This window comes from Amblyomma americanum, chromosome 3 (genome assembly GCF_052857255.1).
Source record: "Amblyomma americanum isolate KBUSLIRL-KWMA chromosome 3, ASM5285725v1, whole genome shotgun sequence".
NCBI classification, from domain to species: Eukaryota; Metazoa; Arthropoda; class Arachnida; order Ixodida; family Ixodidae; genus Amblyomma; species Amblyomma americanum.
Window position 1 is genome coordinate 109,871,219 of NC_135499.1, and position 16,708 is coordinate 109,887,926.

General features: G+C 44.7%; 1 protein-coding gene across 1 annotated transcript; it reads right to left on the bottom strand.

The window, feature by feature from the left end:
- Positions 1 to 12,431: 12,431 nt before the first annotated feature.
- On the bottom strand, positions 12,432 to 13,297 carry LOC144123990 (uncharacterized). Its single transcript, XM_077656681.1, has 2 exons — positions 12,694 to 13,297; positions 12,432 to 12,436 (listed from the first exon to the last, which is right to left on the bottom strand). Exons 1-2 carry the CDS (start codon positions 13,295 to 13,297, stop codon positions 12,432 to 12,434), a joined length of 609 nt encoding a protein of 202 aa, XP_077512807.1.
- Positions 13,298 to 16,708: the final 3,411 nt, after the last annotated feature.

Sequence of the window (16,708 nt, forward strand, 5' to 3'; positions counted from 1 at the left end):
TTTTTCTGGTATGGCGATGTATGTTTTCTTCTGAAGTTTTACGCCAATATTTGAAGGAAATTTAATGGGTGGATAAAGTGCAAGGATGTATCGGCGCTGGTTATAAATCAGCGTTACCTAACCTGTGATTATCCACCGCAGAATTATTTATATGGGAATAAAGGGGCTCCTATTAATATGCATGAAGAAAGCCAACCGTCAGTGAAATGAAAGAGTAAAGGAGATTTATTATTGATACTGGTGATCAATTTGACATTAATAGCGTAGTTATTTTATCTCTAAAGATTATGATTATAAAGCAGAAGAAAAAGCGATCATATGCTTTCTGTAGGATCCGAATACCCGACCTCCGAATTTTACAAAATTCGAGCCGACAAAAGCATGTTGCTGGCATACGTTCATTTCATACTCGATTTAAATGCGGCCGTCATTTTTAGCTGATGCATATATATATATATATATATATATATATATATATATATATATATATATATATATATATATATATATATATATATATTGTAAATCGCTGTGTTGTCAAATTTTGGATTTCAGTAAGAAGCTCAACGACCCTGTATTCTGGCCTCTATGCAGAAATGTACCGTGTAGACTACTCGCTTGCCTCAGCTGGTGGTCTGTGTTAAGGACAACTGTATTGGATTGTAAAACATTTATTGCGTCGATAGCAGGTTGCAGGAGACACATACTAGATGGCCGCTAGCCCATGGCTGGCGGCGACCTCATTGGCCCGCTCGAATGCACGTACTTGAATCTTTGGGTCCGAGCTGACCAGGACAGCCTCATACCGCTCGGGAGAAGGGAGCTGTATCAACTCCGCTGGAGGCAGATCAATTGCGCAGTTCCACAGAATGTGGTCGTATGTGGCTTTTTCACGACATTTATGGCAGTTTGGATCGAACTGGCCAGGGTACATCAGGGAAAGCACTGCCGGATTCAGAAAGGAGCGTGTTTGCAGTCGGTGCTAGGTAACTTCCTGCACTTTAGTTAACGATTTGTGGGGTGAGCCTTAAGTGATGGTTGATGTCATGAAATGAGAACAACCCGTCCCTCGTTAAGTTTGGGTCCGAGGGCGCGCACATTTCCCGACATGGTTTACGCAAAAAGCGTACAGGCGCTAAAAGACGAAGACAAGCACACTCAAGACCGCCCAGGCGCCAACTTCCAACTAAGTTTATTCATGAAAAAAACCCCGCTTAATAACCACACCAGGAGGCAAAGATAGAAGCAAAACAAACAACACGCAGTGACAGAGCATAAGAACACGTGCCAAAAGGATCAAGCAATGATTAGAACTCTGATAATGACCCACTGAAAAACCTAATCTCTTCTTCTGAGAGCGAGACAGATGGCTTGCTTATGCAGATATGACCCCTCTGCTTGATGTAATAAGCTTCTATGATTTGACGCTCTAATTTGTCTTTAGACTTGCGATGAATTTGGTGTTTTCAAAACCTGGACGACACTTGCAGCTTTTGCAGTGAGTGGCCATGTGGCTCCCATAACCATTTTTTATCGCAATCTTGTGCTGCCTCACTCTTTCATTGTAGCATTGACCTGTCTGGCCAATAGATTCCAGACCGCAGCTAAGAGGCACAGCATACACAACGTCAGTAGTGCAAACAGTGGCGCAGATTTGGTGATTAGTTTTGCACTGCCTAACCATTCTTGCTTTGTTCAAAGTGCACACGCGCGACAGCTTGCAAGGAGCAGATAGAACCACATTGACCTTATACCTGCTGGCTAATTTCTTTAGATTGTGCGATAGCCGATGAATATAGGGAATCACCACCGTCGGTTTCTTTTCTTTGTCCTTGTCTTTCCGAGCCTGTTCCCCCCTTGACGCCACCTTGCGCATTTTTACAAGGTTCTCTCTCACTAATACTCGTGATGAGGTGTTTTGGGTACCCGGCTTCGTGAATGCGTTCAGTTTGCGCATCAAAGCTCAGTGCCATCTCATGCTAGCAAGATTTTTCCAAGGCTGCATTCAGGAATGTCGCAACGATTCCTCCTTTGATTAGCTTGGAATGTGCACTACCGAAAGAGAGTAGCTCTTTGCACGATCTGGGGTTGCAGGACCAACAAAGATGTCTGTCCTGCCTAAACACAAGTCTCAGGTCAAGAAACTGCAGGCTATTATCGCGGGGAAGTAATTGAGTGAAAAGAAGCCCCTTGGATTCACTACCAAAAATGGTGAGAATGTTTTCATAAATGGCGCTTGGTTTTGAACCTACGTGATCGGTTAGCACAATTAGGTAGTCATCCACATATCTGAATACCCTAACAACGTTAGAGGTCAATAAAAGCCGGTCACTGACACGTTTGTCAACACACGATAAATAAATGCCACTCAATATAGGCACAAGGGACGACCCAATACAAACACCATCGACATACCGCCCCCGGCCCAGACCAAATACATTACCAAATGCTAGCCCATCTTTCTGAACCTGCCGTAGAGGCGCTTCTAAAGTTTTTTAACAAAGTTTGGGTATCAGGAAAAATACCCAAAGCTTGGAAGGAAGCTATTATTGTCCCGTTTCGTAAACCCGGGAAGCCACCAATCGCTCCGAACAGTTATAGACCCATAGCCCTTACCATTTGCCTCGCCAAGTCCTTTGAAAGTGTCCTAAACATAAGATTAACTTTTGTCCTTCAATCCCGTGAACTTCTCGACAACCATCAATGTGGTTTTAAAAAAGGATGCTGCACCACAGATCACCTAGTCCGCCTTGAAAATACTGTCAGAAATTCGTTTATACACAGACAACAATGTCTTGCAGTCTTTTTTGACTTAGAAAAGGCATACGACACAACCTGGAGGTTTGGGATTCTGCAAGACCTTGCCGAGCTTGGCGTCCGCGGCAGGATGTTAAATTGCATAAAAGACTTTTTATTCAATCGCTCATTCCATGTGCGCCTAGGCTCGACCTTTTCAAATAATTTTATTCAGGAAAATGGGGTACCCCAAGGCTGTATTTTAAGTACAACTCTCTTTGTCGTAAAAATGAATTCTATTAGGAAAATAATCCCAAGGTCCATTATGTATTCTGTTTATGTTGACGATCTTCAGATAGCATGTACATCCTAAAACATATCCGCTTGCGAAAGACAAATACAGCTAACAATAAATAAACTGGCAACATGGGCAGACAGGAATGGTTTCCAGTTCTCTCCACAGAAAACAGTGGCCTTACTTTTTTCACTGAAACGGGGTCTACAGACAGACCCCACATTATACCTAAAGGAAAGCCAGTTACCTTTAAAACTGAACACAAATTCTTAGGCATAACATTTGACCGAAAACTAACTTTTCTACCTCACATGAATGCCTTGAAAAAGAAAGCTTCTCGATCGCTGAATATACTCAAAGTGCTTTCACACAAACACTGGGGTTCTGACAGGGCAAGCCTTCTACACATCTATCGCTCTGTGGTACGGTCCTGCTTAGACTATGGCTGCCTGGTGTATGGTTCTGCAAGGCCATCCTACTTGAAACGACTAGATCCAGTGCATAATTTGGGGTTGCGTCTTTCTACTGGCGCTTACAGGACGTCGCCCATAAACAGTCTTTATGTCGAAACAAACGAACCATCACTTACAGATAGAAGAAGCATGCTTACATGCTCATACGTCCTAAAAATCCGATCCGTTCCCTTCCAAAACACATCTGTTATGAAATAGTTACAAAGTGTCCATCCAGAACAATCTTTAACAACAAACCGCAAACCACCAGACCACTGCTCTTGCGCTTTGAAGAGATCTGCCAGAATCTCGGCATACTGAACACATTACCCAGCATTGCGCAAAGACGAGGTCCACTGCCTCCATGGTATGATTTTCCTACATTGTGCGATTTCACTCTCACACAGTTCCGCAAAAAGCAAACTCCACAACTCCAAATAGTACAAGAATTTCTGGCACTTGAGGAGAAATACAATGGTTTCACAGCCTTTTATACTGACGGTTCGAAAACGGATACTTATATAGGAAGTGCAGTGGTGCGAGGGAATTCGGAGACAACAATACGACTTCCACAGTGCGCATCCATCTTCACTGCAGAATGTTACGCAGTATATGTGACCGTAGAAAAAATACTCAGCGAGAACCTCGAAAACGCTATTATTTACACAGACTCTTTAAGTATACTTACAGCCCTCCACTCAAGAAACGCAATCACTCCTATACTTGGTGACATTATACACAACATAGTAACAGCCACAGCTAGAAGACAAAACATTAAACTCTGCTGGGTCCCGAGTCATGTCGGCATAAAAGGCAATGAGCGAGCAGATTTCTGCGCTGCTCAAGCTTGTGGCAAGGAAATAAAAAAAGTAAATATACCCTTGAATGACTGCATGAAATTAGTACAAAGGAAGTTAAGGAAAAAATGGCAATCGGCTTGGTACAGCGAATTGAATAATAAACTACACTTAATAAAGCCGATTTTAGGTGAATTTAAGTCATGTGTGCACCAAGAACGTTTTAAAGAAGTGATTTTATGCCGTCTCAGAATAGGCCACTTGCACCTTACGCACAACTTCCTGCTAACAAAACAAGATAAACCAGTTTGCGAAGAATGCGGAGGTGAACTTACAATTAACCACATTTTATTCTCATGTATAAAACTAGAAAAACTAAGAAAAAAGTACTTCACTCAATTTTATCATGAATGCATTCCTTTCCACCCTACATTGCTTTTAGCTGATAATGCCATTGTTAACATACCTTCCCTTTCTAGCTTTTTAAAAGCAGCAGGCGTACTTGAAAAGCTGTAATTTTTTTTTTAACCACTGGATCGCCTTTATACATGATACACCTCAGCCACTTTCTCATTCTTGAGAAGTAGGCTGAGGCTGTTTATTTGATTGGTTGGGAGCCTCAGGATCCTTGCTAGCCAAGGAAAGTCGCTTAGGCTGCCTGACCATCTTTAAGGCTTTTACCATTAGCCATTTCCAAATTTCTTCCCTTTTATTACTAGGCAGTACAATCTTTTTAAGTCATTTGCACCATCGCCTCTTTTTTATACTCCAAAACATTCTGTAGAAAAGCAATTCTATACCTTGTGCTTGGCGCATGATGGCCTTAGCTGCCTATGTGCCATAAAACCCAACACAACACAACACAACACAAACACCATCGCGCTGAACATAAAACTGATGGTTGAAAAAAACGGCAGTCGAAAGGTAAAAATCTAAAAGTGTTAAGAAATCATCACAACTAATTCCTGTTTTGTCCTGAAATCATAGTTCGCCAATGCATGCAATCTTGTCTTTGATGGAAATCAACATTTCGGTATGCGGGATGGAATAATACAGGCCATTGACATCAATCGAAAAAGCCCACTGTGCTCCTCCATTCCATTTCTAAGTTCTTGAACAACATCATTACAGCTGCGGACAAGAAAAGGGTCGTCTAGAGGTAGGGACGTTAAATGGCACTGGAGAAAGCGGCCAACGCACAGCTGCCAGGACCCTTTTTCCGAAACAATCGTGCGCAGGGGGCATCCAGGCTTGTGAGACTTGCCCGTAAAGAAAACATCCAGGAACTCTGTCCGCGCTCTTCACCATTTTCTTGAGCGGTTCCAAATTCATGTCAGTTAGCAGCTTTACAGCGGTTTTCTTGACTGGGCCCGGATTTAACTTGACTGCGACAAAGTTCTTCTGCAGAGCTTCAGCTGCTTTCTCTTTCAATAGGTTCTCGGGAGGGACAATGAAGCCACCTTCCTTGTCGCTTTGAAATATCTCAAGGTTGTTTTCTCTCAAGTAGCCCTTGATCTTCTTGAAAAGAAAATAAGAGCCTTTCATTTCAGAATTTTTCCTTTCATCGACTGCCGTTTTTTTCAACCATCAGTCTTATGTTCAGCGCGATGGTGTTTGTATTGGGTCGTCCCTTGCGCCGATATTGAGTGACATTTATTTATCGTGTGTTGACAAACGTGTCAGTGACCGGCTTTTATTGACCTCTAACGTTGTTAGGGTATTCAGATATGTGGATGACTACCTAATTGTGCTAACCGATCACGTAGGTTTAAAACCAAGCGCCATTTATGAAAACATTGTCACCATTTTCAGTAGTGAATCCAAGGGGCTTCTTTTCACTCAAGAACTTCCCCGCGATAATAGCCTGCAGTTTCTTGACCTGAGACTTGTGTTTAGGCAGGACAGACATCTTTGTTGGTCCTGCAACCCCAGATCGTGCAAAGAGCTACTCTCTTTCGGTAGTGCACATTCCAAGCTAATCAAGGGAGGAATCTTTGCGACATGCCTGAATGCAGCCTTGGAAAAATCATGCCAGCATGAGATGGCACTGAGCTTTGATGCGCAAACTGAACGCATTCACGAAGCCGGGTACCCAAAACACCTCATCACGAGTATTAGTGAGAACCTTGTAAAAAAGCGCAGGGTGGCGTCAAGGGGTGAACAGGCTCGGAAAGACAAGGACAAAGAAAACAAACCGACGGTGGTTATTCCCTATATTCATCGGCTTTCGCACAATCTAAAGAAATTAGCCAGCAGGTATAAGGTCAATGTGGTTCTACCTGCTCCTTGCAAGCTGTCGCGCGTGTGCACTTTGAACAAAGCAAGAATGGTTAGGCAGTGCAAATCTAATCACCAAATCCCCGCCACTGTTTGCACTAATGACGTTGTGTATGCTGTGCCTCTTAGCTGCGGTCTGGAATATATTGGCCAGACAGGTCAATGCTACAATGAAAGAGTGAGGCAGCACAAGATTGCGATAAAAAATGGTTATGGGAGCCACATGGCCACTCACTGCAAAAGCTGCAAGTGTCGTCCAGGCTTTGAAAACACCAAATTCATCGCAAGGTCTAAAGACAAAGTAGAGCGTGAAATCATGGAAGCTTATTACATCAAGCAGAGGGGTCATATCTGCATAAGCAAGCCATCTGTCTCGCTCTCAGAAGAGATTAGGTTTCTCAGTGGATCATTATCAGAGTTCTAATCATTGCTTGATCCTTTTGGCACGTGTTCTTATGCTCTGTCACTGCGTGTTGTTTGTTTTGCTTCTTTGTCTGCTGGTGTGGTTATTAAGCGTTTTTTTTTTTCATGAATAAACTTAGTTGGAAGTTGGCGCCTGTCCTGTCTTGAGAGTGCTTGTCTTCGTCTTTTAGCGCGTGTACGCTTTTTTCGTAAACCATGTCAAGCTACAACCAACTAGCTCAAATGAGTCTTGCTGCTCATTGCCCGGTCGACAAGACCTCGGGCTTGCGCGTGAGCCGCCTCGTTCCCTGGACTGGACGAGTGGGCCGGGACCCAGATCAATTTACGTCTCTAATCTGAAGGGGTGTGTTTTGAAGGACGCGGAGTGAGGTAGATGTTTTACAGCCCCTCGCGAAATTGCTAATGGCTGTTTTGGAGTCGCTGAATATACTATCAGCACGCGTGTTCGCTATAGACAATGCTATTGCCGCTTCTTCCGCCGTCTCGGAGGAGGTGGTTTCTATCGACGCGGCCGCCAACGGGGCGCCGTTCCTTTCACCGCGACAAGAGAAAACGCTTTTCTCTGGGTTCGCCGGTATTCCGCTGCGTCCACTTACGCCACGTTGTCGTTCCGGCCGTATGTGGTGTGCAGAGCCCGAGCCCTCGCTGTGTAAAGAATTTATTTAATGGCTAAAATCTTTCTGTACTCATCATTTGCTTCGTAGCTCTCGAGTGAGAAAGACAATGAATAAGGAGCCTTGTCTGACACACAACAACGGGTTTTCCGAAGTGCAGTGTATGGCTGTTTTGTGTTATGTGCGGAATGTACACACAAGTAGAGAATGGAAGAAACTACGCTCCGCCTCATGACTCTCTAGGAAACAGCTCACACCTGATTAACAGGCAGCATGGGAGAACACACGGGAATTTCTTCTGGTTAGGTTAGTAGGATGTGTAGCGATGTAGATTGACACCACTTGCGTTCTGGAGCGTTGTGCCTAAATGTTTCAAGCGGCTGCGCACCGTAGACACCAGTTCCAGGCGTCTACGCTGCCAGGTGCCCTCGACTCCAGCGTCCTTCATGGCCTGAGTCGCCATTGGTCGTGAAACAACATAAAAAACTTTACTGTGCTTGCCGACAAAGAACAAAAATCAAGCAGTGGGGTGATTCCTTATGTCGCGATTTTTTCTTGGCGGACATAGTCATCATGAAAGAGTAATTAACCTTTTTTTGCTTTTTGCCTTGTCACTGCTAAGCAAAATAAGTACAGATAGACGACCGCTAGGGATTTAATTATTAGCCTCCCCACTTGGGTTTCAAGGATAATCTGTTTTAGTGCTTCAGCTCTTTCCGTCACCTGATGGGTGAGAACTTACTCATATGTAACGATTGCTGCTTTTGGGTTTTTCAGGGCTTTGTTTCCTATTTATACGTGTTGCAGTCACGAAAAAAGTTTCAGTTGCGAGTCTATATGTTCTTCCTTCGTCCGCTTGTCTTTTTATGCGCTTTTGCAAGCACACATACCACACTTGCCTACTTAATGCCCTTATAAACGACAAAGTTCGAGTCAACCAAACTTTTCGCATTATTCGCCTTAAATTGTCATATTCTTCTTATCCAGTTTTCTACATGTTAGTGACGTTGGCAACTGCAGATGGAAAGATTTGAAAAATAAGCCGTTTTCGATTAGCGATATGCTACCTCAACCTACCAAAAATCCCGATAAAATTCAACAAAATGACATTTTGCTTTTAACAGGGGTCACGCCGAGGAAAAGCCTTGGTGCCAGGTCTACCGGACGAATCCGCATCCTTGATGGGCCTCCTAGCTCTTCTACTAAGCCTCCGGCACCAGTGCTTAAAGGTGTGTATGTCTTTTGTTGTACCGCTTGCCTTGCTTAACACAGCCGGATTTGCAGCTTTTAAACCAGCGCCTGTATATTTCCCTAAATGTCCTCCTAAATTTTGCTGAAAATTATTAAAATATACTTCAGCAGCTGTCAACGCAATCAGAACCCGCGGCTCCCACATGTACAGGATTTCGTCGCTGTTGGCAGCAGATCTTCCCAGCGATAACGTCTCCACATAGGGTAATTTTCCACAAGTACAATTTGCCCCAAGAAACAACCATTCAGCTTTAACATGAATTCGGCTGGCTTAGGAAATGTGTGGTGCCGTTTTGTCTTAATTCTGGTGCCATTAATAATTAATAACAAGGAGCCAGAAGTTATATGGAAACTTCTGCTGTGGTTCCTTCGCCAACACTGTTATCGTGCAGGATAAATGCGTTATTTTTTCATTTTTTGGAGAAGCTGTGAAAAACAGCAGCAGTGTGTCGATGAGGCAAAATTTTATCATCCTCCGCATTTCTGTTCTCTGCCATCTACTGCCATACGCACCTCGAATTTCAGGCTTTTCTGAATGTCAACTAAATGAATTTAATAGGTTGCTAAGCTATTCCTGTGATGTCCTTTTAACTTTTTAAAGCGCTTAATAATATTAACAGATGTCCTTCTACATTTTTATAGAAACCATAGAGAGGAAAAGCCGGGGCTTCATGTCCAGTAGCGAACGTCCCTCCAGTACCTCTGGGAAGCCTCACGCACCAACGCCAAAAGGTGCGTTCTTCTTCCCCTTGCTCGCGCTTTGGAACTGGTGCATTTCTAATTTTTCAAGCCTAATTGTCCAAGCGCCTCACTGGGAAGTGTCGTAATCTGCTTAAGCAATTTTCAGTTCTTACGCAGCGGTCACCGCAAAGAGCAACCGAGGCTCCACTCTGAACAGTAGATCGCCACAGTCGGAGCCCGTCGCGACCTATGCGGTCTGTCTGCCGATGGTAATTTTCAAAAATATCAATATAGCTCAAAATGCAGGCCCCTAGCTTAGGCAGAGTATGGTTTGTTATACGCCAGTGAAAAGTAGCGTTTTCTCTACTTTCGTTACCGCTGATTTCCGATATTAGGAATCTGATCAACAAACGAGGATTATCCTCTCTGTGCCGTTAGCATACAGTCAGAGCTTAATCGCAGGCGGTGTATTTGGCAGTTCCCCACAATTTTCTCGAAGTAGTTGACTGCGGTGCGGGAATGGTGGTTTGCTACAACCTTCGGCGTTTACATGCTGTCTCATGAGAACGAAGGCGGATAAAGTGTCGGCAGTATTAAGGACGAAGTTAAAGTCGCTTGAAACGGGAAGCTACAGCTAGCGCGGCTGGGTCATTGGATCGCCGGGAGTGTCCTTTCACTGAGAGTAGACTCAGCGCTTGTGATAATGGTGAGTGTGGATGGTTGAATCTTCTTTGTCGAAATAGTGCTTTGCGGCTACGAAAGTCTGAAATAAAAGCCTATTTTTGATATAGAAGTCACGGAATCGTAAAGGGAAGTTCGTAGTAATGAACGCAACCGATCAAAGTCCATGGAAAGGAGAAGTTGATCAAGTGTTTCTTGATAATCACAAACTGAAGAAGGGAGAGAAAACCTCAGGGTGCTTGCCAATTTTTCGACAAGTACAGTTGGCTTCGTCTGCGCAAAGCGTACATCATTGGTGGGATTTAAATAAGGTCGTCCAGGAAGATGACCCTGCCGGAATAATAATAGGGTCGTCTAGGAAGGTGACCTTATTTAAACCCCGCGAATGACACTCTTTGCTCGGACAAAGACAAGTCCACTTGTCGAAACGTTCGTAAGCAACCGTCCAGAGCGCGATATCTTTTTTCCAGCGCTAATGAGTTGAAGTTTTTAATCGGCACAGGACACAGCAGCAAGACTCCTTCAAACTTATCGATTACTTTTCTTTTTAACATTGCCATCAGATTCTGTGCAATCCCTTGGATGCAAGGTCCGCGGCACTTGGTGGACAGATGTTGGGGCAGGAGACTTGGACTACGCATTTCTCGAGTCGCCCAACCCAACGGCTCCATTACGCCAGGGTAACGAACCTGGTGAAAAGATGGTGACCGTTGGTGCTCAGAGCCGCATTCCATAGGTGGTGGATTCGCAACACCTGAAAACCGCCTCCGAAAAGCCTGCTACTTCGACCAGCAGTACTGTGAATAAAAGCTAGGGTATGCACTTGTGAAACGTCACGAAAGATTTTCATTACTTTGTCTGCGTAAATAAATCAATCAATTAATGAAAATTAATTAATTAATTAGGTAGGCAATAATAATCAAGGAACCAAAACAGCAAGCGAGCAATAAATCATTGTTTACTTCTTCCAGACGAATACACAATTCTGGAATGGTTACGTGGGCTAAAGCCATGCTTGATTACAGTTTGGCTAGGCCCTTGATATCTTATTTACAGCAGCAGTTCTGACATCCATTTTATAAAGGTGAAAAACAAATGAACATAACGTAAGCATATTCGGCGTCTAAGGAACATTAAGCAATGCATGTTGTTCAGAATGGAAACAAGCAAAATGTACATATCACACTTCTTGGGAATGTAAGTAAAAGCGTCCCTTGCATTAAAGACCTAATTTGGACATGATAATTTTTCAAAATGGGCTGGTTTGAGAAGCATAAAAATAAGTAAAATTTTCCTGTAATAGACAACTAATTTATAGATCCTACTTTTTCTGTAGCTGTGAGAACAAAAGATGCCGAGTAACGTTTATAAAACCTATTAGCAAATCCTATATCAAATAAAATGCGTTAGATCCGACTCATGTACCAATCGAAATGAGCCAAATACACTCGTAAGAGCTTTCTCTGACACCTAGAGCTTCTTAGTTGGGTCTGTTTTGAGCGTGGTTTCATTTATTCCTTCCACCGGGCTACCTTCTCGTCGACTGCGTACGATGTGAAGAGATCGGGGGGAAGATGTGAAACCAGATTACGACAATAACGATGGGATCATCAGCCCCGTTGCTGATGAAGCTAGGATGCGCTTCTGCTGCAGTTAACGTGAAAGTGTTTAGTTGGACTAGTTGGCAGTGGATCTCTCAATTCATTATTACAAGCGAAATGGCTGACGGGAAACAATACTAGCTGTCGTCTTGTTTTTCGTCTGTACGCGTTTCCTATTTCTTTAGAACTCAGAATTTAGTATGTAACAGTGACGTAAAATATTTTCTAGACCCTATACATTCTAGCGAATTTACTTTTCTGCTACCAAAGTGTGAGCGCTAGAAAAGATGGCTGTCATGTCAATGCTTCTGACAGAAGCCTTCTATCGGCATTTACTTACTGGTGTGTAAGCAGAGCAGCGCACCTAATTGCACGCAATGAATGTTCTAATTGTTTTCCTGCTGTATTTGCAGCATAGCTTTTAAGTGCTTTTACATAAACAGACAATCATTTTCATAAACAGACACTGACCTTCATAGCGAGCAGTGACATTGCATTGACCGATCACATGCATTTTTTCAGCTGTATAAGTTTTGAGCCCCAATTTCGTTGGCTCACACTTGACATGCGACAACTTAGCGGCGTACACGCTTTCCGGCACAACAGTCACAGCAGCACCGGTGTCAACCTGCATTTGCAGGTCGCGGCCTTCAACATTCACAGACACAACATAGCTCTTCTTAGAAGGCGTAGCGTCGCAACTGTATAACGTGGACTCCTCTTCCGATGACTCGGATACTAGATGCGCTTTTAGTTCTTCACGGCTTGCCTGGCACATATTTTGAAGATGACCCACTTTCGAGCACCGTCTGCACTTGTACCTCTTGTACCAACAGCTGTCTGAAGTATGCGCCTTGCCACAGCGCCTACACTTCTGTTTCTGACTTTTTCCTCGCGTTGAGTCTTTTGTCTTTCGGTCGCACCTCTCGTGCGTTCCCACCGCGTTGAGTGCCTCACTGCGACCTCTTTGTTGCAATAGCGCGGCCTGCTGTGTGGCCAACTCCCTATCCAGCGCACTTTTGCATGCGCCTTGAAATGTTAAGCCTTCCGTGGTGAACAGAGCTCTTTGAGTTTCCTCATTGCGAATGCCTGCTACCAGTCTGTCTCGCAAGGCATCCTGCAGAAAGTCTCCGAAATTGCACTTCCGAGCAAGGTGTTTTAACTCCAGAACGAAATCTTCTACGCTCTCTTGCTCCAGTTGAACTCGGCGGTTAAACCTGCACCTTTCAGCAATGACTGAAGTTTGCGGGCTGTAGTGATTCTTCAGGAGAATCTTGATTTCAGCGAAAGTCTTTTCACCGGGAAGCGCTGGAACTACCAGGTTCCTGAGGACTTCATACGCCTCTGCGCCAAGTACTGTTAGAAAAACTGACAGTTTCTTTGCTTCCGAGACCTCATTGGCGCTGACGAAATGTTCAAACCGTTCCAAGTAAGAATCAAAATTCTGGACCTTGGGGTCGTACTCATCGATTCTGCCAAGACGCGACATCGCTTCGGTGCATAAACGTAACAACGTAAGCGTAACAACGCTTCGGTGCAGTTACTTATCGTGTCGATGTCTTGCTTGGTGCGTAGGATCCGTTGTCAGCTGCTTGCCCCTGGCCACCAGCCACTTGCAGTCCGCGTTAGTGGCTTCCGATGTGCGTCGTCCGATCTTGCCCAGACACGCTTGGCAGGCCAGTCCCGACGGATCCCATCCTCGTCGCCAGTGAAATAACTACGACCAGCATCGACGAAGGTCCAGAACTAAAAAACGTTTATTGCCAAGAGCATGGTGTTCTTATAGTGCGCCGATAGCGTGCCGTGCGCAGCTTATCAGCAGCACGGAATGACACGTCAGCGGCTCGCTAGGTGCTCACGCTATCACAAAAATAATTCCAGAAAAACTTTTCTAAACAAAGCAAGGCTAGATCCAGAGGCTAGCATAGAAGAATCAAATACAAAGTTTATATACTGATATTAACTAAATTATTTGCGCACTTTTTGGCTAATTGTAGTATAGAGCTGTTCTAACACGTAAAGCATATCATATAACATCTTTGATTCCGCTAAGGTTTGTGCGGGTAACAAACTTACGCATTATTCTAGGTCTTCGATTAGATCCATTTGATAATAATAATTGATTTTTGGGGAAAGGAAATGGCGCAGTATCTGTCTCATATGTCGTTGGACACCTGAACCGCGCCGTTAGGGAAGGGATAAAGGAGGGAGTGAAAGAAGAAAGGAAGAAGAGGTGCCGTAGTGGAGGGCTTCGGAATAATTTCTACCACCTGGGGATCTTTAACGTGCACTGACATCGCACAGCACACGGGCGCCTTAGCGTTTTTCCTCCATAAAAACGCAGCCGCCGCGGTCGGCTTCGAACCCGGGAACTCCGGATCAGTAGTCGACCGCCCTAACCACTGAGCAACCGCGGCGGGGCTAAATCGATTTGGCTGATGTCGAAAAAAAAAACTCTTAACATAATTTAAGCCACCGCGGTGACTCAGTGGTTAGCGCGCTCGGCTCCTGACCCGGAAGAAGCCGGTTGGATCCGGGACGCGGCAGTCGCGTTTCGATAGAGGTGAAATTCTAGATGCCGGTGTACTGTGTGATGTCGGTTAAAGTTAAAGAACCCTATGTGGTCGAACTTATCCAGAGCGCATTACTATAAGGCGTCCCTCTTAACCTGAGTTTTTTTGTGACGTTAAACGCCATGGAACAATAAAAACTTCCTAACATACAACCTTTGTCCGCAAAATTTCGAGACTGATTTATTTTCTTCTGTAAAAATGATTCCCCAAAACAAATGTTGGTGCATTTGTGTAGCGCCGTCTTTTAGGAATGACCTGAGCTTTTTATGTTATTTGCTGTGGCAGCCGATAGACGGCACTACATGTAGAAAAATACGTTGTCAATGGTCGTTTGCGCATTCTAGTGTAAGTAAATGTGGAGAGATTGGCGTCCACCTCGAAATGCGTGTAAACATAAAATTCTGTGTGAACATTGGCAAGACAGCCACACAGACGTACGATCTCCTTCGTGACGCTTACGGCAAAGAGACATTGTCGTGCGCGCGAGTTTTCGACTGGCACATGAGGCTCGTTTCGGATAGAATGTCGATGGATGGCGACACAAGGCAAGGCGCCATTCAACCTCACGGAATGAAAACAACGTGGCTCGGATGAAGGAAATCGTACAGAAAGACCTCACCATTACAAGCCGCATTCTATCAGATGCTCTCGACATTAGTAAGACGACATGCCACCAAATTTCGCTTGAGAACTTGGGGAAATGAAAGCTGAATGCCAGACTAGCGCCGCACTCTCTCACACAGGAAAAGGACACGCGAGCAAACAGTTAGCGTTGATTTGCTCTCTGAAGCAGAGAAGAATTTTGCATTTGTCGACAGCATCATTGCTGAAGACGAAACATGGGTTTTCAAAGTGATTCTCAAACAAAGAGGAAGAGCGCCGAATGGCGGTTCACAAGCTTTCCGGCGTCGAGAAAGGTGCGGCGACAGATGACGAAAACAAAGACGATGCTGATAGTTTTTTTCGATGCCAGAAGTGTCGTACACCTCGAGTTCATCCCACAAGGCAGAAGGACAGTCGGTGAATCAGGAGTTTTATATCCGCGTGCTCCAAGACATGCGTGATGCACTGCGATGCCGTCACCCTGACTTATTGTCATCTGGACAATGGAGCCTTCTCCACGATAACGCAAGGCCGCACACTGCTCTCAGCGTGGCAAAATTTCTCGCCAAGCACAGCATTACTGTACTTTTTCATTCGCCATAATTTCCTGCCCTCTCCCCATGCAATTTTTGTTTCCTCGTGTGAACAGAGCCCTAAATGGTCGCTGGATGGGGAGCGTGGAGGCCATTCAAGACGCCACGGCAAAGGAGGTGACAACCCTCCCAAAAGAAGCGTTTTCTAACTGTTTCCAAAACCTCAAGAAGCGTTGGAAGCTGTGTATAGACTGCAAGGAAGACAATTTGAAGGGGTGCTGCAAAAATTTCTTTCAATGGCATCAATCTCGGAACATAACTCACAAAGGTTGCACTCTGTAAAACCTTATCTCACGTTTTAACTGCTACTGACACGATTCCGCTACTTCTGGCGGCATTGCGCTTTTAGTCAGTCTTTAACTATACGATATTCAAACCAATATTGATCTTATTTCGTGGCGAAAACTATGCTCATGTCAATTTATGTTTTCCTTTCCATGCGATAACAATAACAAGGTAACCGTTTAAACGACCGCGACGACTAAAGCTTCAGTCATGGTACTTATTGAGAACACTGGCAGTCGTCTGCGGCAGATGCAGACGAATGCCGGCGCATGCACATTAATAGCCTTGCGTTCCAGTGTGCGGGTAAGGTTACTGTCTACGAACGTCACTAATTTGCCACCAGCTGAATTCCGGTTGAAAGCTCCAGGGGAACAAGTAAATCTTGTTCTGTAGCCAGATGGCCACCGACTAGTAGCCAGATACAAATATTACATGAATGTATTCTTTGGGGCTCTCTAGGCTTCGATAGCTTGATTTGAGGCCGTTTGGTACCGCTGCCGGTCTTAAAGGGCCGCTGAATATGGTGCTCGAGCTTGGCTATAAAATGCTTGCTTTATGGAGAGTACAGGCCACCGAGCGTCCATTCCACGCAGCAGACCTCAGAAGCGAAGTGGAAATTTACACTACATATTCAAAAACTCCCGCTTTCGCACGGTGCGGCGACCAGCGGTGCCGGGGTTTTCACGAAACCAGGCATACACCGTCATGTCGAGCAAGTGACGTCAGGAGCCGAGGGTTATCATTGGCTCGCCACGCCAACTTTTTCAGCCGTCAGGCAGCTACCATGGCGGCGGCCACTGCGGCTGCAAATATTTACGAGAGCAGAGGGAAAGGTGGGGAGGCCAC